The sequence below is a fragment of the Boleophthalmus pectinirostris genome, unplaced genomic scaffold, assembly GCF_026225935.1.
Source record: "Boleophthalmus pectinirostris isolate CB_2022bp ecotype Guang Dong unplaced genomic scaffold, ASM2622593v1 HiC_scaffold_5, whole genome shotgun sequence".
NCBI lineage: Eukaryota > Metazoa > Chordata > Actinopteri > Gobiiformes > Gobiidae > Boleophthalmus > Boleophthalmus pectinirostris.
In genome coordinates, this window is record NW_026571404.1 from 27,739,589 (window position 1) to 27,763,855 (window position 24,267).

At 38.7% G+C, this 24,267-nt stretch overlaps 1 protein-coding gene across 1 annotated transcript in view; it reads left to right on the plus strand.

Annotated features, from left to right (window-relative positions):
- The first annotated feature begins 245 nt into the window (after nucleotides 1-245).
- The window catches only part of LOC110157089 (receptor-type tyrosine-protein phosphatase epsilon-like), a 31,700-nt gene continuing 7,678 nt past the window's right edge, over nucleotides 246-24,267 (plus strand). Inside the window, exons 1-12 of the mRNA XM_055162621.1 lie at nucleotides 246-362; nucleotides 12,051-12,122; nucleotides 12,730-12,826; nucleotides 14,026-14,099; nucleotides 14,503-14,639; nucleotides 15,834-15,924; nucleotides 16,073-16,149; nucleotides 17,023-17,059; nucleotides 17,145-17,242; nucleotides 19,329-19,448; nucleotides 21,156-21,319; nucleotides 24,028-24,163. Coding sequence (XP_055018596.1) covers nucleotides 12,056-12,122; nucleotides 12,730-12,826; nucleotides 14,026-14,099; nucleotides 14,503-14,639; nucleotides 15,834-15,924; nucleotides 16,073-16,149; nucleotides 17,023-17,059; nucleotides 17,145-17,242; nucleotides 19,329-19,448; nucleotides 21,156-21,319; nucleotides 24,028-24,163 — 1,098 coding nt within the window. The 5' untranslated portion in view covers nucleotides 246-362; nucleotides 12,051-12,055. The remainder of the gene's footprint in view (nucleotides 363-12,050; nucleotides 12,123-12,729; nucleotides 12,827-14,025; nucleotides 14,100-14,502; nucleotides 14,640-15,833; nucleotides 15,925-16,072; nucleotides 16,150-17,022; nucleotides 17,060-17,144; nucleotides 17,243-19,328; nucleotides 19,449-21,155; nucleotides 21,320-24,027; nucleotides 24,164-24,267) is intronic.

Below are 24,267 nucleotides of genomic sequence, written 5' to 3' on the forward strand. Positions count from 1 at the left end.
TTAAAGCAATACAGTGGAACACTCCAGGCAAAGCACTAACATGTCCATGGAGACAAGCGTGTGGCACAATGAGTTTATTTGTACTAAAAAAACCTACTAATCTATCTGTATTTGCTTTTCCTGTGTTTTTCAATCAGATTTCGACAATACCACTTGACGCTCTGATCCACTGTCCCAGAACCCTTCGACCTCCGTGAGCCTCTACTGTGACCCAAGAGAGGATGTGTTACTGGGGCTAGAATCCCCCGGAGCTGCCCCCCTCACCACCGCACCGACAGGAGAACGACGCTAGGATTACCACGCTGGCCGCTATGGACTGACGGGTCAAACGATACCACAGTGCGCCCGTCTTGCTTGGAAGTGTAAGTCACAGTTTTCGTAATCCCTCCCACCACATTCCGGGTCAGTTGTGTGTCCCAATCAATGCATGGAAGTCAATGGAAATTTTATCCATTAATGGCTGGTAATTTAATATTTGCACTGTTTACATCCTAACCTGATTTACAAGCATTCTACTACATGGAGGCATTTGACCTTAAATAAGTATAATGCCAGATAATGCTATACTTTAATCTATAGGGTAGATTTATAGAGACACGGGAGCTTAATCCTGTAACTGACATTGTGTGCTGTGGGGATTAATATAACTCCTGTCTCTCTATACAAGCATTCATGGTAGATTTCTCCATCCAAAAAAATATGATATGACATCAAATTAGGTATTTTTCATAATTTTGACAAGTTTAGGCTATATTTATTTCCATATTATTTTGTATTATTTCAAGGCTTTTTCAAATAGTATCTGATTATTTCAACAATATTCACCAATAATCTAGAAAATTACACTTTTCTGATGGTTGTGATGCCTTGATTTTTTAACAGTATGGAAATAAACTTGGTAATCACAACGGAGACAGGTTAATGGTCAGATCTGTGGAGAAGCAAACCTGCATGTGTTCAGAATTCATGTTTTTTAAGGTATATTTTTTAGCTATAAAACATATGTAACTGAACAAATGCAAGGGCTATATGTTTAATACTCTACTGTGGAACATTCCAGGAGACAAGAAAATAGCGATCCCTCCATTTTAGAAGTTACACAGTGCACCTTTAACAGTCTAAATGAGTTGCTATGAGATGAAACCAATAATATACATACAAAGTCTAACTATATAATTGGCAAATATATGCAAAACACTACTTTTTTTGCATACTTATATATATAAACATGCTGATCACTGAACTGTGTATGAACATATAACATTATATATATTTTTGGCTATTACTTTGGATTCATTTTGTGGCATTCCTGGTGTATGGTTGATCTTATTGTCATGTCTAACTGTCCGTCTCTGTGGATCACATTCTGTACTATCTTAATTTATAACTGTGATTTATAAGACAGGAAACCTAATCCTGTTACCGGCTCTGTGTTAGGACGATGTCATCTATTATGGCTCTTATCTCTCTAACCCCATCTCCTCATTCATCTTCTCCTGTACCGCTCTCTCATTCTCTGTCTCTGTCTCTTTCTGTCCCTCATTCTCCTGCCTCTCTCCCTCTCCTTCCTCTCTCTCGGCTCTCTCTCACTCTCTCTCTCTCTCTCTCTCTCTCCCTTTCTCTTCCTCTCTCTGTCTATCTCTCGCTTTCCTGCCTCACTCCCTCTATTTCTCTCTTTCCCCTCTCTCTCTTCTCTTTCTCTCTCTCCCTCTCTCTCTCTCTCTCTCTCTCTCTGTCTGCCTCTCACTCTCCTGCCTCTCTCCCTCTATTTCTCTCCTCACCCTCTCTCTCTTGTCTTTCTCTCTTCCTCCCTCCCTCTGGCTCTCTCTCTCTTTCTCCCCCCCTTCCTCTCTCTGTCTGGCTCTCGCTCTCCTGCCTCTCTCCCTCAATTTCTCTCCTATTTTTTTCTCTGTCTCTCCCTCTCTCCCTCCCTCGCTTTCTCTTTCTCTTCCTCTTTTCTTCTCTCTGTCTGTTTAGTGCGCAGCTGCCTCTCTCTCTATTACCCCCCCTCTCTCTTCTCTTCCTCCCTTCCTCTGTCTCTCTCTCTCTCTCTCTCTGTGTCTTCTCTTCCTCTCTCCTTCCCTCTGTCTCTCTCGCTCACTTTCTTTCTCTCTCTCTGTCGCTCCCTCCCTCTGTCTTTCTCTCACTCTCTCTCTCGGTCTGTCTCTCGCTCTCCTGCCTCTCTCCCTCTATTTCTCTCCTTCCTTTTTCCTCCCTTCTCTTCCTGTCTCCCTCCCTGTGTCTCACTCTTTCTCTTTTCTTCCTCGCTCCCTCCCTTGGTCTTTCTCTCGCTCCCTCTCTCGGTCTGTCTCTTGCTCTCCTGCCTCCCTTCCTCTATTTCCCCCCTTCTCTGTCTCCCTCCCTCTCCCTCTCTCTATTCCACTTTGTCCCTTGATCCTCTCCCTCATTCTCTCTACTTCTCACCCTTTGTCTCCCTCCTCCTCCTCCTCTCTCTGTCTCTCTCTGTCCTCTTTATCCCTCTCTCCTCTCTTAACTGACATGTTGTGGTGCTTCCGTTCCATCTTTCTCTTTGACACTCGTCTACAAAAGCGCAGTGTCTCTCTGTTATTCTGTTTGGGCTCTGTGCTTTGTTCCCCGTGCGTTTGGAAACCAGACAGAGATCTTTTATCTTTTTGGAGAACAACACATGTCGTTTGCTGAGAGCCACTGTGGAGCTGTTAACAAATCTTTTCTAGGACAAATTCCAAAACTGAAACTGGATCATTTAAAGGGAAGGTAGAACTCAAGACCTTGGACCTGTCTGCTATTGAATATCTCATTTTAGATTTTTAGACAAAATAATAATAAAATGAAAGCTTTTTTTTTTTTTCATTTTAGATGTTTTTATTAGACTGAAATATTGAGAAAAGTATCTTCCCCTAACTGTGACTAACGAGGAAACATAGAATATAAGACAAGCAAAAGTTACTTACTAACTCACTAAAAAAGAGGACAGAGAGAGAAACAGAAAGAGAGAGAGCGAGGGAGGGACAGAAAAGAGAGACAGGGAGGAAAGAAATAGAGGGAGAGAGGCAAGAGAGCGAGATTATAAAATGGCATATTTTCCAGTAAAGTAGTTGGCGTTTCTGGTTTCAGCTTTTGAATGATTTAGTAGAAAGAATGGTACTTTTGTTCTATGTCGTATTGAAAAAAGAGTGATGAAGTTTGGCCTTATCTCAAGAGCCACACACAGAAACAAGCAAACACAACATTTTGTTAATAAATCCTGACAATTGCTTAATTAAGTTGGAGAATTTCAGATAATTCTTAATTCTTTCTTGCGGAAATGTTACATCAGCAAACCATCTTCATTATTGTCCTCTGCACAATGTCACTGACGGACCCGTACTGAATAATTTATGAATGGCACATTTTTCATCAGGCCTTATCACAATTACAGACAACTGCTGCTCCGTGAAGCTTTCATTTCATAATATCGACTACAAAACCCACTCTTAATTATTTGCATAAAGAGGCTATTCACTGTGCATCACTACTTTCTGTATCACATCAGCCTAGTACACCAGCAGATAACTAATATATGTACATGCTGGGGCATCAGGGGGAAGGCAAAATGTTCTATTCAAGTAGGTCTGTTACTATGTTTAATATTAATTCAGGGTTCTTGGTTTGCTCTGATAACAGTTTTTTATGGCTGCACAAAAAAGTGTAGTCTGTAAATTAGCCCATAAGTATTACACTAGACATGATTGACATTAGTGTTGTAGAAGTTTTCAACTTGTCCAAGAAAGGGTGGAAGTAAAACGCTGGAGACCAACTGGATGTTTATTTACCATCAATATTATGGACCTGGGGGGACTCAAAAGTGAACATAGTATGATCTTTGAGTGTTCAAGCCCCTTTGACTCTGCTTCCAAAGGAGGTTTATAAAGCAAGTGTGGTGAGACAATGAAGGCCAGTAGACATGCCACAATTTTGATAATGGTATGCCAAAGGAAGATCATGGTGTAAACAAAGCTATAGTCAATGTTAAACTGAGATGTACGTGGAAGATAAATTATTTAAATTCTTTTACAATTAGTAGCATTCCACGAGATTTCCCTCATCATCAAAAAGTAAAAATAGCTTCAACTGTAAATTACTGAACATAAACATAACTTTTAATGAGTCTAACAACAAAATAACCCAAAACTCTGTTCCAACCAATCCTAAAGGGATGCATTGTTGGCAATAGTATGACACAGTAATATCTAAGTGAAATATACAGAAGCCTTGTTTGTTCACAATTGAGAAGGTGGGTTTTCATTTGTGGATGGTTTAGTGTTGTCACAATACTACATTTCAACATTTCAAACTTGATTTCAGTACTAAGGAAGAGATTATTTGATTCTGATGCCATGGTGATAATATAAAACACTCTTTAGACAACAGAGTGTGATTTTCAGCATAAATCATAGTACTTTCTTTTATATTACCATGTGGCCTTATATTTGTGTAATCCCTCAGTTGTCCAGGGAGGTTCCGTAGTGGTCCATGGGCATATACTAGTCTATGTGGTCTTAAACTTGTTCTCATACAGCTCAATATCATTCTAAAGATTAATTTCTGTCTCATGAATGTGACTTTTTTAATATCAGTATTTAAATATATCTGTATATTTTTGACTGCACATTAAGATTTTGTGTATCATGATAATGTAGTATAGACAAAAAAGAACAAAATAACTTTATCCCATCTTATTTGCAAAGACCGGTGTCCATGTTAACTCCAAAGATCCCTGGAAGTCAAATCCACCTGTACTTTCTAACTCCCACTGAACTTGCACTCCTGTGTACACTTTGTAATATTGCAGTAGGGTTGCATGTAGTTACACCATTTTGGCTGTGGTGGAGTTACCTTTTAGTCAAGTCAAACGCTCCACTGTACAAAGTCAGCAGAAGTACAAAACTAACATACTTGTGTGATTTGCATTCGGATGAGCCCATTTCACTGGGAGCTCTGCAACCTTTATGATATAATGAACGCCGTATAGATAACCATCTGCTCCGTGTGCTGGGGTTAGGCTTGGATTTATGCACGGATGTTTACCGTGACCTTTGCTTCCTGGAAATGTCAACACAGATCAGCTATTAGAGGTGTAATGTCTTTTTTATTGTTAAAACAAAACTAGCGACAACTCACATTAATCAGTGCTAATGAAGATATATACAGCTTTTTCAATACAGCTAATAGTACCCATTCATCACTGACCTATTTCATCTGGTACATAAGGGTGCAGGCGGAGTCAATATGTTACAAAGCACTTATAATTTCATCATTTTGAACCACAAATGTTAGTGTTTTTTTTAATAGGTGTCACTCCGCAACTTAAATCCTAATTAATATTGAAAAATGGGCACATTAGTGTACGTAATATTATCCTGAACAGAAGGTGGGGGCCTCTCTGGTTGCTATACAAGGGGATCATGCCTGAGAGGAGTAATGCGCCTCTGATCTCCCAACTCTAGTGAAGCAGCATAATTGAATTCACCGAGCGCATTTTTGTCAGGCAGGTGCAGCAGGGAGAAGTAATGACCAGGTTTTTATTTAATGGTGTGAGTTATACGGATGACAGTCGTGGGACGGTGAAGGGAGGAGGTGGCAGGGACATTAGGATAATCTTATGGTACCTGAACACTATTAATAGTGTATGAATATGGATTTGCCTTTAATGATATCCTTTTATAGGTAAATATATAGCACCTGTTAGTCAGAAAAAAATACTGCAGCAATACCCATAGCAACGGAACAAATGTGTTTTTTTTTGTCCCATTTCCTGCCTCCACCAGTAATAGCTGTGGAACCGCCAACCCTTCTTTTAACGGGTGCTCACCCATACAATCAATTCATATCAGTTGCAAACTTTATGTTTTATTGTCACAGTATCAAAAATTCACACTGGATTTCGATACTAAGGACTAGTATCGACTATACCAGTTTTATACCATAATATTGATGAATGAAAAAGGCTTTTTTTAAATCAATAGACTGCCATTTTAAACACAGCGTAATTATGCTTTCTTTATATTTACATGGGGTCTTATACTAGTTCTAATAAAAGCATAACAGTATTCAAAAACTGTTCTGTAAAGCTAAATTTTTTTCATGTTTTTAGCACTGATACTTGCTCAAATGAGTGTCTAATTTTGACATTACTTTACTATTTATTAGTAGCTGATATTCAACACTTTTGACAACCCTTGTTTTTTTAATAATACTGACCCCTTGTGGCTGTACTTAAAAATGCCACCACCTCTAACGCCCACTCCTTCTATCACCTATCATCTTCTTTTGCATTTTTGAAAGTGATTGCCACCTTCCTCAACACAAAAAACACAGCTTATTCCTCTATCCTCTCACTCCATCTCCATCTGATTCATGCATCTTCCTCCTCCCTCCTCCGTGTGGCTTGTGGGTGACAGATCTGACCTGTTCGCTGACCCACACCACCACACCGGCAGTACGTCTCCCACTGTAGAGCCGTGTCAGTGAATGGCGCAAGCCCTGCAATATGTGTGTATGTGTGTGTGGGGGTGTTGCTAACTGTCGTTACTCCTCTGTCTACTAATCTGTGACTCAAGTTAGACTTTAATCTGAGCAATCCACAGACCACAAAGACTTAACTTATTTGGAGGTGAGATGATTTGTGCTGTGAAACACGTCGCTCACAAATAACTTTATAGTCAAGATTGGTAGCACTAACCAATTAGCCATTAGTTTGTCACTCTCACCTTTTTTACTGAAAATCAAACACCTAAACAGGACCATGAACGCTTGTATTGATCACAGGCTTCTGAAAGTGTCTTGGTTAAATCCATTTTGTATTTTTTCATGCTTAAATCGTAATACCTTGACTGTGTTTGCTAATGTTTGCATTGTGTCACCATGGTAACTGTTGAACACTTTGCCATAGGGATACATGTACAACACCCTCACTCCATCTCCGCCTGCCTCATGCATCTTCCTCCTCCCTCCTCCGTGTGGCTTCGGGGTTGACAGATCTGGCCTGCTCGCTGACCCACACCAGCAGTACGTCTCCCACTGTAGAGCCGTGTCAGTGAACGCCACGCGCCCTGCAGTATGTGTGTATGTGTGTGTGTGTGTGTGGGGAGGGAGGGAGGGGGAGTGGACAGGTGCTGACTGTCATCTTGTTAACACTGAGGAGCGAGGAGGGAGGGGGGTTCGATCATGGCACATATGCGGCACACAGCCTTTGGCGCACACACTGTTGGCATAGATACATGTGATGTGTGGGGAGAGCCCTGTGTGTTGGTATGACTGATTCTGTGGCTTTAAATGATGCATGGGCCACTTTCTCTACAACATCTGTGGAGGTAAACATACTACGAGCGGGGAGTTGAAGATAGTGATAGATCATTTCAAGTGGCTGGGCTGTTACAGTGTAAAAATAGTCCATTTTTATTACATGTGAAGAGTGCATCCATATGTGGGACCATTAAAACACAGATTTTCTACAATAATTGATAACGGCTTTTGACATAAATGTACATGGTGGGTTTATTACAGTGTTTATTTGCTCACTGCTTGTTTTTAGAGTCACTATGTCTCCATGGGCATTTATGAGCTTAATGCCATACTGTGGAACTATTCATATTTTTTATCTGATGTCATCAACATTCCCCAGAGGTGTGATGCTAACTGTAGACACTGCTCTGTCTGATGCTCTGGGAGTCAAGTTAGATTTAATCTGAGCTTTGTTTTAACACAGTCTGACCAGAAAGAGCTGAATTAGTTAGAACTACAACAGATGATTTGTGCTGTTAAACAAGTCCAACAGTTTTTCAGTTTGTCACTCTCACCACTCAAATTGATCTCATGCATGTTTAAATTTGTCAAAGCTGATCCCATCAGATCTCAGAAGCTCAGCAGGGCTGGGCCTGGTTAGTACTTGGATAGGAGACCGCTGGGAAAATCAGGAGCCACACTGAGGCAGCAGTCGTAAAAACTGCTGTTGTGTCCTTAGGCAAGGCACTTCACCCACATTGCCTAGTATGAAAGTGGTATGCTCGTGAGTGATGGTGTTGGTCGGAGGGGCTGATGGCGCAGATTTGCAGCCTCGCTTCCATCAGTAGGCCCCAGGGCAGCTGTGGCTACAATAATAACTTACCACCGGGTATGGAGTGAATGAATAATGCTCTGTAAAGCGTCTTTGAGTATCCAAAAAAGCGCTATATAAAACTGATGCATTACTATTATTATTATTATTAAATCCACTGTGTATTTCTCGACTATTTCTCGACCTTGACTATGTTCGCTAATGTGTGCTTTGTGTCACCATGGTAACCGCTGAACATTGTGCCATAGAGATACAGGTAGAACACTCCCAGTGTGACAAAGTAATAATAGACAAAGTTATAACATCTCCATGAAGATAAGCAGTAAGCAAAACTGCCACCAGGAAAGTTTTCGTGCACCTTTAATAATACTAGTGTACAGCCCATGCATACTGCAGTAACTGTGTATTATCTTATATTGTTTACATTATATTTGAGGTTTATTTTCTTTCACATAAACCTATCATTTCTATTCTCTTTGGTCTTTGTCTGTCTCCATCTTTATCTTTAAAAAGTCTTAATTAGAACTGATGAGCTGTCCCTTTAATTTACATTATGCATATGCTATCTCAACACCTCCGCCCCTCCTCCAAATAAAACAAAAATAAAAAACTAAGCTACACCCTAATTTACCATCACATTATAACCTGTGACATCAATGCATTTTATCGCTCATTGTTAAAGCTTTAATATGCGTCCGCTCCGAGTAGAAACATAGGGAGATGTATTCATTGCGAGCCCCCCTAGGGTTATATGTGGAAAGATTTTCGCAAACATCACAAATTAAGCCCCTCGATGACCCATTTCCACACCAAATAAATTGACACAATGAATTATTCCATCCAATCTCGTGGCCCCCATAACGAGGAGGAGACGGAGAGCACAGGATAAATTAGGACGCTGTGATCGGGAGCGTCTCATTTGTACCATCAAAGTCATTTGCGAACATTTGCTCTGTTTGCCCAATTTATTCTGTGATTTCTTACCCTCTTATGTGCACAAAAGGAAAAGAAATAAAGAGATAGTGTAGAGAGAGGAGGTACTGGCTGCAGTTTTTTTTTTTTTTTTTTTTTTTTTCAGATGTATCATGTACGCATAATGTGTCCAGGTCAGTTTAGGTCTTTTCGAAGTCCTTTATGAATAACTTATAACTTCCATCTGTAATGAGGAGATGTCAAGAATGAGTAGCGAAGGTTGTTCTCAAGTTGATGGACTGCTGATTTAAAGTTATCTTACAGAATAAGTTTGTATTTGCTGTGGCAAATTAGCATGCACAATCACAGCACTGTAGGAGACTGATGATTTGAAGAAACAAAGAGACAAGACAGAACTAAATTACAAGTAAAAATGATCAGTTCTGATTGTAATATCATTTGGGCATTCACAGCTGGTAGGAACTTGTTATCTTAGGTGAGGACATTGGTTGATATAGTAGTCAATTTAGTCACAAAGTACAAGTAAACGTACTCCAGTAAAATAAAAGCCATACTATAAAATGTCTGAGAATGCTTAAAACTAGTTGGTAAGGTCAAGATAGACCATTGTCCTTGTTGGGAAGCTTCTCTGCATTTAACCCACTCGAATTTAACCCAAGAATCCATTCAATCAAGTTAGTGATCAGGAGTACCTAGCTGGAGGATCCAGAGGCGGGGATACCATTAGGCAAAAGTAGGCGACTGCCTAGGGCCCCCTAACCTGGAGGGCCCCCCAAACAATTGAGCTCAGTGCCACTAATGGACAAGGCCTCAGAGCAATTTGATTTTCTCTCAGTATGGCATTAAATGAGAGTAGTTTACTTTTCAATAATAATCATTAGAAAAATAATAATAATCATATGTAATGGACATAAATAAAAATTCAATTATACTAGCAAAAATTAAACTACTTTCAGTTCTGGTTATCTAGTAGGCTGCCTAACTAATATGACAAGTTTCCAATCCACCATAATTCAAATAATTAGAGATGTGCATGTCTCAAGAACAATGGGGTAAAACAGACAAAATATATATATATATAATATCAAATCAGAAAAATGGTGCATTATTGTGAGGGCCCCAAACTCAAGTTCGCCTAAGGCCCTCATATTGCTAACTCTGCCATGCACTGGGAGGATCAGCCAACACTATAAGACAATAATCCATTAAAAAGTGCAGCCAGAAAAGCACTTTTATGGTTAGGGTTAGCTTCCTACTTAATGGTGCGCCATGTAAGTTTTCTAGTGGAGGGTCCGCCACTTTTTCTCCATTGAGATGTTATTGTATTGCCCAGAGGGTTCCACAATATGGAATTAAATGTGTCCTTTTCCACAGAGACAAACACGCAACACCCCCAGATCAAGTCATAGGTCATATTTGAGGTGAGCCATCACATTAAAAATAGTTTTCTTAGCTAGTATTTAATATAAATACCTGTAACTGAATAAGGTCTAAAGGTTCAATCAATAGTGTGGATACAAGCAGGTGGCCAACCCCTTCACCAGAAAAGTTACACAGTACGCCTTTAAAACCCCTGACTGTAGAATTGTATAATGTGACTTTCATGAAACATTTTGACCTAAGATTTTCTACAAAAACATACCGCCTCCCCTTATGTCTCCTTCCTTGACAACATTACTGTACTTTGAAAAAAAAAAAAGCAGGTCAGTAAGTTCGACTGTCTAAGCGCGCTCCTCTGTAGTGCTCCATATCAAAGACGATAGCGCAAAACGAGACGACTAAACCCAGATTCAAACCCAGATTCCGCGGGGGATCGGGTTACTGTCACCTCCGGGAGAACGTGCCGTAGACTCGTACAGTTTTGATCCAGTTTACATTGTGTGCTGCTTTCAAGTGCCTCTGACAGTACACGACTATGGGCGCATTTCCCACAAGGAGCTGAGTGTAGCGGTGAGACACAAAGCTGCGCTCTTCAAAGCCCACACTCCGCTGCAGACTGCCTCACAGGGCTGCGCGCTATTTGATGTGGTTTGGCGCCTCCTTGTGGTTCATATGTAGAAAGGCAAAATATAAACCACAATCTACAAATGTTTTTTTATTGAAGGTGAAGGAGGTTCGTTGTTGGATCCAAATAGATGTTTAGGTGTCCTTTTTGTATCGTGTATATTTCTGGACAAAAATATCTGAATTTGTTAATGCTATAATTTTTCTAGGATTTGTCTTCTATTCCAGGACTGTCAAAATTTTTCTTCCGGAGAGTTCCAAGAATGGCAGAGAGCTACTGATTTTAGTGGTTGCAAGAAATGTATATATAATGTTTTTTTTTTCAATTATACATTTACAATTGTAATGGCAATATCAATTATTTAGCATAATATGTATATGGCATAAATTCTTTGAGGAGCTACTTGGAATGGGGTGGAGAGCTACAGGTTGAAGACACCTGTTCTATACTGATTGACTGAATTTTGACATATATTTATTTATTAACATTTCTGTACATTTTAATCTCTGTTATCTTTTAAGCCTACATGTCATTGTTCAGAAATCAGTTGGATACCAATAATAGTACCATTAATATTGCAAGGTTTTTCCAGATATCGGCATTGTTTCTGTACTGAGAATTTAGCTGTAATTTGGTACCAATATTTTTCAGATTCCCTTGTGTTCATCAGATGTGTCTTTTTAATCTGAGTAGTAGGTTAAAATGGAAATAAATCTTAAAATGTGGTTGTGTATACTAATCATGCAATAATCGTGCAAGTATTTAATAACCCAGATAAAAGAATCATTTATTTATTTTTGTGAAAAAAGTGACACATTTTTGTTAACTTAACCACCTTGTTATAGATCTTAGTATTAGAAGGGGTTAATATTAGTTATTGACCTACAGCAGCAAGTTATATATCATCAAAAAATTGGACCATACTTTATCCTATTAGTTGACATGCCCTGAATTATTACCATGTTTTTACCACATTGTTACCACTAAACCATAATTCTAACTGTACATTTTCCATGTTGTTTTGTTTTTCCACAGTGACCATGGTGTTGTTTCTGGTCGCGGTCTCGACAGCCTTAAATCATTCAGCTCATGAGAATCAGACGAGTGGTAAGTGCTGCTTTCAAAGTCCTCGTATTTTTCTGTTCAGATCTCAGGGCCCCGTCCCAGTCTGAGGTCACGGGTTATACAGTCCAATGATTATCAACCTTATAAGCCCTTCACTTAGACACGCATATGGCTACTACTTTTAATGAGAATTTAGCTTTAATACACTGACTTTACTACATGCTGGATTGTTGGCACTGCAGACTTGGACATTGTGATTGCATGAAGTCTGGTCTTTGATTGAACAGTTATAAACTAATTATAGGCTGTTTCATTAAAGCTTGGATCTCGTCCTCACTTGGCCCTACTTTTATTTTTATGTAGTTTTTATGAGTTTACAGTAGTAATTTAAAATATCCAGACATTAAGTCATGTATTAGTGTTCATGAATAACTGTTTTTGTTTTGTTTGAATTTGAAAAAAATATTATGCTGAGAACTCACTGCAATTTAGGCCTATTTTTGTCAGACTGTGCTATATAATTGTAATCTGCATATCTTTGGCTGCTTATCTGATTACAAAGTTTTTCAGTGTTTATTACAAATCACAAATCAAATCTAAATCAGATATATGAACATTTTTGAAACAAGACATGGTACTTTCTCCACAGAAAACCCCACTCACCAAGGCGCTCATGTGCTGCCGTCCACTCTGATCATCTCCCTCCTCCTCATCATCATCGTCCTGCTCACCATCTACTGCCTGAGGTAACTCTTTTTATTTAACCTCTCACCGTGTATAGTACTATGAGCTTCACTAAAATCTCTTTTGATTAAAGATTTGGTAGCTGTAGGTGTCTTTTTCTGATTACAAATCCGAACAGTTCTCCTATGAACAGTGAGCCATTCTGTTAACCCTGTGTCCAGATGTTATAGATGCATATTCTTGCCAATGGTTTCTCTAGACTGCAAAAAATAAATAAATACATTTTAAAAATACCGTAATAATAGTAATCTCCTGCACAATTTTTAAAGGTGCAATATATAACTTTTCTGGTGGAGCGTCCGTCATCTGCTTGTCACCGATGAGATCCTATTGCTTTGCCTGGAATGTTCCATAGAAAGATATATTTAACATTTTATTTAACTTTCTCCATGGAGATGAGCAGATGACATGTCTCAAGCAAAGCTAAAGGTCAGGTTTTTCTAGGTATTTTTGCGCAATAAAAACATCTGGAATTGAATACATTTTTATGCAATACAGTGGAACATTCTAGGCAAAGCAGTAACATCTCCATGGAAACAAGGAGATGATGGACACCATAGTGCACCTTTAAGTATTAATCATTGTCAAACATGTTCTGAGAACTTTACACTCAGACGGTGTTCACTATTAACTATTAAATAATAAATGAAAATCCCACTTTAATATTTTAAATTAAAACCTCGAAAGCACTGGTCATACAGCTAGGTTTTGGACAGAAAAAAAAGCAATACAATTTAAAATATTAAGACCTAATATTTAATTAATATTGATTTAAAATATTTTCACATGCATGTTTCTTTTATTCATAACACACACAGCTCAATGTGAATTTTTGAACAAAGATGATTTTATTTTTATCCTATATTTTGACAATGGTGTCGATATGAGTGAGAGCACTGTATGTGTGCCATGTGTGTGTGGCTATAGGTCAGTGCACAGAGGAGTGGGGGGGGGGGGGGTGCGTCGGCGGTTTGGGAACAGGCGGTCTGCAGTGGATTATGGGTAAACAGCTGCACCTCGAGCAAGACAGCAAACAAACAATGTGAGGTCAGGGCGCACTCATATGGAGAGGGGTTTCGGCTCCGACCTGAGACAACATGAAGAAGAGCCGCTTTGCTTCTATCCCATGGTCCATATTGGTTTTGGAGATTTGTCGGCTTGAGATATTTACCCTTTAATCACTCTCTTGTTCTCTTGTCAGGTTCAAAAACCACAGGAAGGCTCTAGTTACCTCCGTGGATAAAAAGATCCCCAATGGCTTTCTGGAGGAACAAGGTAGTATTGTGCATTTGCCTTAAAATGTAATGCCTGCTTTTAATTTTTATTCCGGTTTTATTTGATTTTGGACATTCTTTACTGCGCTGGAAACTTGTGAATGTTATGAAGTTCAGCTGGAACGCTCTGCCGGTAGACCCTTCAGTTTCCCAGCACACGGGGACCCATATAAAGTTTCATTTAACAAAAAAATAAATAAGTGGAATTCTGAAAGGTGAGACAGTTTGGTGGAGCCGGCTATGTGCGCCATGTTTACGACTCCAGAAATCATTGCTGTCAGGGAGATCTTAATGGCGAGCGTGTATGTTTTTGCAGGTGCAGTGTGAGGGCTGTGTAATGCTGTCTTAAGGGAGACGTTAGCATTGTGACGGCTGTATTTTGTGTGTGTGTGTTTTTTTTACAGGGGAGCAGACAGTGGTCCTCCTCCCCAGATCGCCCTCTCCTTCCAAGAGGTACTTCCCCATCCCCCTGGACGCGCTAGAGGAGGAGTACCGGATACGCTCGGCTGATGACGGCAAGCTCTTTAGAGAAGAGTTCAATGTAGGTTTTTCCTCTGATTCCTTTGTCCGTGCCAGTGGTTTTAAAACTTTGCAAAGTCCAAGAAAAACTATAGAAAAAGAAAACCTAACAGATAACAAAATCCATGGGAAATACAAAGTGCTATCTCTGTATTTTTAGACTTTTATATATTTTATATATATCCTCACTACTTAGGCCTGAATCAAACAAAATCATGCAATCAGATTAGTTTTTCTTCAGTGACGCATGTAAAGCAAAGGAGCTCACTGATCATTTATCATTTACAAACAAAATGAAATTTCCCTTACCTCAGATTAACAGAGTTTTGGGCTTTGCTAATTGATTCTGCAGAAATCCACAGTGTTTTTCAGTCCCTTGTGATTTTTTTCCTTGTAAGTTGCCATATTTGTTCTGATACGGATGGAGATTGCATGTCCTTAATTGGCTAATCCACCTGTTCATCATGACCATCTGAACAAGTAGAGATTCAGTGGTGATCGAACTCACCAGTATCCCAGACAAATAATTCAACCCAAATCAGGACAAACCTAAGCCCTTAAGAAACAGATTTTCAGTTTGGACACTACACAATGAGATTTAGGGTGACTTGCTGTAGAGCTGTAGAGCTTCTTTTGTGCTTTCATGTTCTCAGTGCAAGACAAATTCCATCTGAGGCAATAAATGTTTCCTTCATTCATTCACTATACTACTTTTATGTCAATAAAAGAAGAAACGTAAACATATTTCCATTCATAAAAATCTAAAATTTAAGGATAAACAACCAAAGCATCTGCAATTCTTACCAGTCATACTATGGACTTTCAGAAATCCCAATATCCAATTTAAAACATATAATATATTGACAAACAAAATCAAATAAGTAACAATAATTTGATTTGTTACTATTTGTTTTGTATGAATTTAAATATAAATATATTAAAAGGTATAGCATAATAAAGTAACTTGCCTACAACTAAACTGTTCCTACCTAACCCCATTCCATTCCAGCCAAAGTAAATATATCTTATAAAAGCTTGAGTAGCATCTATAGTACGTGCCCCACATATTGAGACCCGCTGTGTGTACACCGCAGCAGTAGCACAGGTCCACCAGAACCTTTGTAACAAGTACAGAGAGAAGTCGTAAAAATGTTATGTCAGTGGGCTGCCAGATATGAAAGTGTAAATCTCCTGAGATCTTCTGTCTTTTTTATAGTCGCTGCCGTGTTACTACCACCATGGGTCCTTTGAGGAGGCCAGCCGGGAGCACAACCGCGAGAAAAACAGATATCCAAACATTTTACCATGTGAGTGATTATCCCAGTTCTCCGCCATGTGATATTATTGTAACCTTTAAAGCCGAAAGTTTTATTGATCACTAAATCTGAGGGCAGCAGATGTGGGGAAAAATCAAACTGTTATTTACTGGCCTTTTCTTCGCCCTGTCCTCCGCAGATGACCATTCCAGAGTGGTGTTGAGCCATATAGACGGGCACCCATGTTCAGACTACATCAATGCGTCGTATATAGATGTAAGTATGTCAAGATGTGGTAGGGAATACTCAGTGGTGGAATGTAACGAAGTGAAAGTAGTAAAGTGCAGTACTTTTACTTCCTACATTTGAGAGCATGTATCAGTATTTTTTATAATTGTTTAAGACCTGCTGAAATATACAAATAAAAATAGTTACCAAAAAAGCTAGCATTTCAATTGTTTCTGTTGAGCAAAATTTCACACAATTCACTAAAATAATCTCTACATTTGAAGTTCTATTAGATCTCAGTCAGCAGGGAATACTTTTACTTTTTACTCTTTATTCTTTATGTACATTTTTGAACAGGTACTGTACTTTAATACTATTACTTAAGTTGATTTTTTCATGTGATACACCAGTGGGAATATTTGAACAGAGAAGATATTCATTCATAAATTTATGCATAGTACTCGAGCTGCAATTTTATGTTATTTTAAAGCAAGATTAGTAAAGTAAAGTAAAGTAAAGTAATAGATGTGTCTAGAATGATCCACAGTATGGCCATAAACTTATGAATCTCCACGGAGACTTATGAGCCAAAAGTACAGGTTAGATTTGTGGAGAGACATCCCCACTCATAGTAAGAATGGATGGTTTTTAAGATATTTTTGAGTACTTAAAACACATATAGTTAAATAGATGTAAGACAGATTGGTTCAATACCATACTCTGGACAATTAAGTTAGGAAAAGTTACACACTGAACCTTTAAAGCCAACATTATTCTTTAGTAATATTGTAAACAGCAGCAGCAGTAATACCAGAAAATGCCAGCAGCATGTATAACTTATGTTAAAACTGACAGTACAATAGAACAAATAAGATACTTGGTATAATTTTACACAGTGTAATATTTTCCTTTTTATCTCAGGGATTCAAAGAGAAGAACAAATTCATCGCGGCTCAAGGTAACCACTGCTTGCTCTGTTTCCAAGTCTTGTTTTGTTTTATGCAAATTACGATGCAATTTTAATATTCTCATCTGCTTCTCAGGCCCGAAGCTAGAGACTCTGGCCGACTTTTGGCGAATGATCTGGGAACAGAAAACCGCCACTATCGTCATGCTCACCAATCTGAAAGAAAGAAAAGAGGTTTGCCCATTACATACATTATTGCCTTTTACAGCAATTTTACAGCGCTAATAAGCAGAACCAGGAAAAAGAATTAACCCTGCGATCTATAGGGCTAGCATACACAATTACTAAAAGCCCTTTTGTGATCTCATGACCCAAAGTCAAGTGTATAATTTATTTGACCCCTTTCACGTCTGAGGATCTATGCAAAGTGTCACCGGGCAGATTAGTTAGCATCACATTAAATTTAGCCTCAAAGGAATGATCAATTGTGGGCTTAGGAGCAGGTTTGATATGGAAGAATAGAGCCAAAGTGAATCAATGGGGGAATAATTGTTGATAGATCCGCAGAGGGCACATGATAATTAGTCTGAGAATCTACTTAATGAGTTGAAACGTCACCGGCGTGATGCTATTGACTGACAGGGGAGCACAAAGTCGCTTTGATTGCCTTGGAATTAGATGCTGAAATATTCACATGGCAGATACAGATGAGAGGAGACTCTGAATGCAAACTCAGCTCCTGTGTTTCGCTTGGAGTTTGTGCGTGATTCTCTCCCAGACAAACAAACTTAAAGGTGCACTGCGTAACATTTCTCGAGGAGGGTCCTCCATCTGCTTGTCCATCTGCTTATGGAAATGTTATTGCTTTGTTGTCTAGAATGCTGCACAGTACAGATTACACCTATCTATCACAAGCAGGTTACAACACTATGCTACATTATAATTCAGATCTGTGGAGAGTTGCCAGTATTCACAGAAGGAGCAATAGAAATACCTGTGATGAATAAATGCTAGATCGATATATTTAATGTCATACAACAAGCAATAATGATCACATCTCCATAGAGACAAGCAGGTCACTGACCCCCCCACCATAAAAGTTGCGCAGTGTACCATTAAAGTTGCTGTACCTGAATTAAAAACTTGAAAAACAGAAGTAAGTAATTTTAAACAGTTACCAACTGTTAAAATGTATTCATCATTTGTTTAACATATTTTTAGCATCCTAATTATTCATCCCACTTAGATTTTTACAACTTAAAAATGCATGTAAAAATGCAGTAGCAGCTCTTATTTTCCTTATGTAATAAAGGAAACATTTTCAAATTTTCCTTTATTACATGAAAATATTGGTACAGCTCCTTTAATGTAGCCTGATTCATCAGTCGGTTTCATTTAGTGGAAACTGTCTGACCTGGCAGCATTAGAATTCCTCGATGGTAGACGAGTGCTTTTTTTCATTTAACCAATCGCTGCTATTTGGTCGTGACGTATGTAATGTGCCGCTAATGGGGCAAACTGTTATATTAAGCTTTTCCCAAATCCATAGGAAGAAGGGCAATAACGTCTTTCCCTTTGAAAAATTCACCAAACATTCTCTTTGTTCCAGCTTTTAATCCTCGATCTCGGGAATCGTTGCCAACACAGAATGTATGGCTCTTCGCTGACTGGCTGGTGCCCGGACTCGGACTTCTGGGGTTCTTGCAAACCCTCTAGTGTATTCCAATTCCTGACCTAGTCGCTGAAGAGAAATGAAATTGAGCAGAGGCACTAGGTGGCGCCAGTCTGGCGACCTTTAATGTCCCCTATCTCCTAAATATTCACTTCCTTTTTTGAGTCTCCTGCTTGGCAAGCTAGACTTTCAGTGTCAGTCATGTAAATCCAATTTAAAATCTGATCTGACTGACTTCATCTCACATTGGTATATGAGGTAGCCCTGTTCCCACATAGCAACAAGCTTCATGGTTAGATTCTCAGAGAGGGTAGAGTGTTATGTGTGGACTTTGCCTGTTCTCCATGTGTTCCCTCCAGATACTTTTAAATTTAAACTCCCTGTAAACGAGATTCACAATCTGACTTTGATATTCCTGGGTAAATAAGGAATAGGCTAGAAAGAAAAATTTTTTTTTTTTAAAATCATAACGTTATGTGGGTTAATTTTTAGTCCTAGTAGATGGAAAGGTATTTATTTTGTAGTTCATTGATACTGCCCTTGCAGTTTTTTCCATATTTCTGCATCATAATTTACAATCTAATCCAACCTTATATAATCAGAAAATGCTTTGCCAATTACATTTGTTTATTTTTATCTTTGCTGCAGGAAAAGTGTTACCAGTACTGGCCAGACAAAGGCTGCTGGATGTACGGGAACATTCGCGTTGCCATGGACGACGTGACTGTACTGGTGGACTACACCATTAGAAAATTCTGTGTTCAATATGTAAGTAAAGTCATCTGATTTATTTTATCTTTTCAACAAACATGCATGCTTTCTCGTTATTTAACACATTTCATTTACACAATATACAATAATAGCTTACTACTAAAATTAACGTACAGATATTTGTGCGGTAAATATAATGAAATTGTTTTTAAAGCTATAAAAAGTGGATAGTTATGTTTCTCTATAGTTTCAATTGCTATAAATCCATTCACATAATAGCTGTTTTGTAATTAAAAATGTAACACAAAGCGGGTGTGGAAAAGTAATGCTTCCCTTGGGAACTTTCTGGAACATTCTGCTAAACTGTAATAGGATGCGAACCGTCATAAATAAATGAAAAGCAGTATGGAACCACATTAAAAGGGGCTATATAGTGCACAGTGTGAAAATTATCAATAGGCAGTGTATTTATTATTCACAGTTTGCAAACGTGCAGTGAATCTGGGAGAATCGTCTTGGAGAAACATCTCACAGTAGATGGCACACAGAAAAATTCACTTCCTCTCCTGTGTGTTTGAAGATATTCTGTCAAAGTTTTGGTTTAAGAGCTGCTATTTTTCTGTGCAGTCTTGTGTTAAATAGAATAGACAAAGATTAATGGCAAGAGGTGATGCGAATGCAAAATAGGACAGTTATGGTGGTATAAACATTTTAGATTTCTAAAGGTCCTATGTGGCACTATTTCAGATCTATGTTATAATGTTAAATCCTCATCATAACATACCCGAGTTGTGTTTTGATTCATTCACACGTTTAACACACAAACCCTGCATATTTAGGCTGTATTCTTCTCTCAAAAAGAAAACACTCAATCTACTTTGTGATGTGATGTGGTAATATAGGAAGTGCTTCACTGTGCAGCTTCATGACATCACAAGGTGGAACAGGAGACGTTTGAGCTGTAAAGACGTAGACAATAATATTAAGACTAATAATAATAATAATGGGTTACTCACACATGTGTGAATGAAACAAAACGCCACTCCAGATATGTTTTTGAGGAGGTAACAACATTTTAACATGGCTAAAAGCTCACATGAATTAGTTGTGTGCAATATAAGACCTACAAAGCTAATGCACAGCTGCTGGAGTCATAAGTAGGTTAGGGGGGAATAATATTAATATTTAGCAACAAGATGGTGTAATATCTCATTCATTCAGGAGTGATCCAAAGTAGAAAAGAGTTCAGAGAGGTAGTCATTTGGAGACAGTTGTGTGTCCACAAAGCTCCCTCTGAAACGTTTGCATGTTTGTTTTACCATTAATACTCAGCATTTTGTATCATTATGACTACTTAATATGAGAAAAAACATTCAACTCCCAATTTATATTTTTGAATGGTGTTACACTTATTATTGTTGTGATTTACAATATTACAATAGGCTAAACTTGGACTCAAAAAATAGAATAAAAAAAAAAAAATCTCCATCACATTTATGACATATTGTATTACTGTGATTTTGTTTTTTGACTGTATATTGTCAGAACTATCATTTTGAGACATCACACAACCTTAGCCCTTTTAACAAATTAGTCCATTAAAAACAACATTATCACCAAACGCACTGGTTAACCTCCCTCCAGCTGCCCATATATTTAACTTGATAAAACACTACTGCCCAGCTCTTATCCGTCACTGTGAACACTTAGCCACTGTGCCCGCTCCTATGCTGCAGTGTATGACTCTGTGTTATTGCATCACAGCAGGGCAGTGATGGTCTGCGTGCTCCCAGACTGGTCACCCAGCTCCACTTCACCAGCTGGCCAGACTTCGGGGTGCCGTTCACGCCCATCGGCATGTTGAAATTTCTCAAGAAGGTCAAGAGCATCAATCCATCCTACGCCGGGCCCATTGTGGTGCACTGCAGGTAAAATATAGCAGGGTCTCGCTAAGGGTTTTCAATGGGCTGAAAGGGACGTTATGTGGTGGTGTTTGGTTACCATAATTAGGAGTATACAGCTTAACCATGAAAGCACTGAATGAAGTACTGGTAGTTTGGTTCACCTCCAATGTGAATGATTCAATTACACTCAAAGATTTCAAGTTTTGGAAGAATTTTTTATATGAACTGTATGCAAAAATGTGTGGTATGGCATCTGGTGTAAACAATCTGCAAAATGTATGTGATTTTACAACTTTTGGTGAAAATGAGAAGTTGTTGGCCATTTGTGGTAATCCATGTAAAATTAAAGGAGAACTATGTAACTTTTCTGGAATGATAGATGATTGATGATGAGTTGATATTCCTTTGCTTAAAATCTCCAGTGTCTCACAGTATGGAATCAAATGTATCTCACTTCAGAGAGACAGGTATTTCCTATTATCAGGCTTGTTACAGGTCAGATCTGTGGAGAGGTGAGCCCGGTCACAGTATGAATACAGATTTTTGGGCAATAATATGAATAAAATGTGGTAATATAGACAAGTACCACCCACCATTAAATGTACTCAGTGCGCTGTCCCATATTACATAAAATTGACTTTAATGAGCTTTAAGCCACATTATAATGTTGTTGCTTCATCAAAAACATACCTGGAGTTGTGTTTTGTTTCACGTTAACCACTACCATTTACCATTAGTTCTACAGAGATTGGCTATTCCGTGGCTGAAATTATCCACATGATTCTAGTGAATGTGTATGGAGTTTCAAAACACAGTGGAGCGCTTCCTGTGTTACCACATGACATCACAAGGTGGAACTGGGTATTTTCTGTTTGAAAGAAGAACTAAATATGCAGGGTTTGTGTATTAAACATATGTGAATGAAATAAAACACAACTTCAATTATAGCATAGATCAGAAAAAGTGTAATATGGGCTCTTTATGTAATTAGTGAAAGTACTTGTACATATACTTGTCTCAACTTCGGTGGTTTGAGTTCACTAAATTCCTGCTCCCCCTCATATAAAACTTAAAAAGAGGGGGAAAATTCATATAAAATTTCTACTTGTACTTGATGCCGTACATTTACCAGGGCCATTTTAGATGAACTCGTGTAATTGGTCAGTCAGGATTTAATTGGATGGAAATAGGTTGCAATGGGAGGAGTTCCAAGACCCACTCTGCTAATAAAGTGACAAATTCTTAACTGGCCAGCCTACAAAACATGAGGTGTGCGCATGTGAAACTCAATCTCCAATTTCCTCACCAGATCATGCTAAAAGGCCAAACACTTTCACGTCTTGCTTAATATTAAAACGCTGAGTCAATAATGATGGCTTTGTAGCTTCACTTTTACAACTGAATTAGATCTTGGTAGACTGCCTGTTTTTATTCCATAGGGCTTAACTCAATTTCCATCTGTTCTTCTGTGCACTTAGTATTGTTACTGTAAAGCAGCCTGGTGGTACAGAAAGTGCTGCAACAGGTGCTGAGGGAGAGGGACTGTTGTTGAAGAGGGCCCCCCAGAAAAGAGGCTTCAACACCCCACTGTGGAATCCCCGCTCTGGCCTCCCCAAGGCCCTGGCCGCTCCAATGACCCCTGTAAATCTATTAGAAGGCTCAGAGGGCAGCAGAGGTGAAGCACTTTTACACATGCTCAGGGCTGTCCGCAACTCTGCTCTGGAAGGTCGAGGGAGGTTGACATGTCTATCTGATATGGCATAGATAGAAGTATGTTTCTCAACTATTGTGCGTAATAAAGACAGATGTATCTGTGTTATGGTAGTGTTTGGTAACATGGGGGAGATAAGTTAGTTATCTGATCTCCTTTTTTAATAGAGTTTAACTTTTTCTCTCTCTCAAGGAAGTTTTTGCATGATCAGAAATGGATAAGGTTAAAGGCGCGCTATGTATGTTTTCTAGTGCAGGGTCCACCGCTTGTTTGTCTCTGCTGACATTAAACGTATCCATCTTATTAAATTTTTTATGTTTTTACTGCTAAATATTTTGAAAAAAAAAACAAAAAAACATTGTCAATGTGAGCAGGATCGCTTTTCCACAGATCTGTCCTTATTCCCTCCAGAGAAGATACAGTTCATTGTCACACTCTGGAAAATTCTCTTCGTGGGAATAAGCTGGTGGTGGACCCTGTAGCGGAATAATGTCTTTGTGTGCCCTTAATGTTTAGTTTGTTGTGTAATTTTTGTTTGGATGTGATATTTTTTACCAGAAACATAACTTATTATGTTTTTATGAGAAAGTATTGGTAATTTGTCAGTGTTGGTCTGTATTACTTAAATCCTAACAGTATCTTGACAATTTATTTCATTTCATTGTTTATTTTTTTTTTTTTAATTTTATTTCCATTCTTTTGAGATGGATATAAAATAGTGGTGTTACATACGTCAATATGAATGTAAAGTCATTGTTATAGTGTTACATTTTGGTCTCTTACTGTAAAATGTAATTGTTTGCATTTGACAGTTTACGTTGATAATTAAAACACTATTTGTTTCATACTCAAATATTTTGGACCTAAACTACACACCTTGAATGCTTTTTATTGATCTACTAGAACTCATTGACACTTCTCTGCCGCACAGTTTACAAACCACAGCAGCCTGATCTCCCTCTTGTATCACAGCACCTTCTCTCCCCAGTGACTCCCTGTTCCCTGTGTATGTGCTCCACAGCGCTGGCGTGGGGAGAACTGGGACATTCATCGTCATTGACAGCATGATGGACATGATGCACATGGAACAGAGACTGGACGTGTTTGGCTTTGTGAGCAGGATCCGGGAGCAGCGCTGTCAGCTCATCCAAACAGATGTAAGTGTTGACCTGCTCTGACCCTCTGCACTGTGCTCTGACAGCTCCTCTCACTCCTCTCACTCCTACAGTATCCACGTAAACAAGCCACAAAAAAATCACAG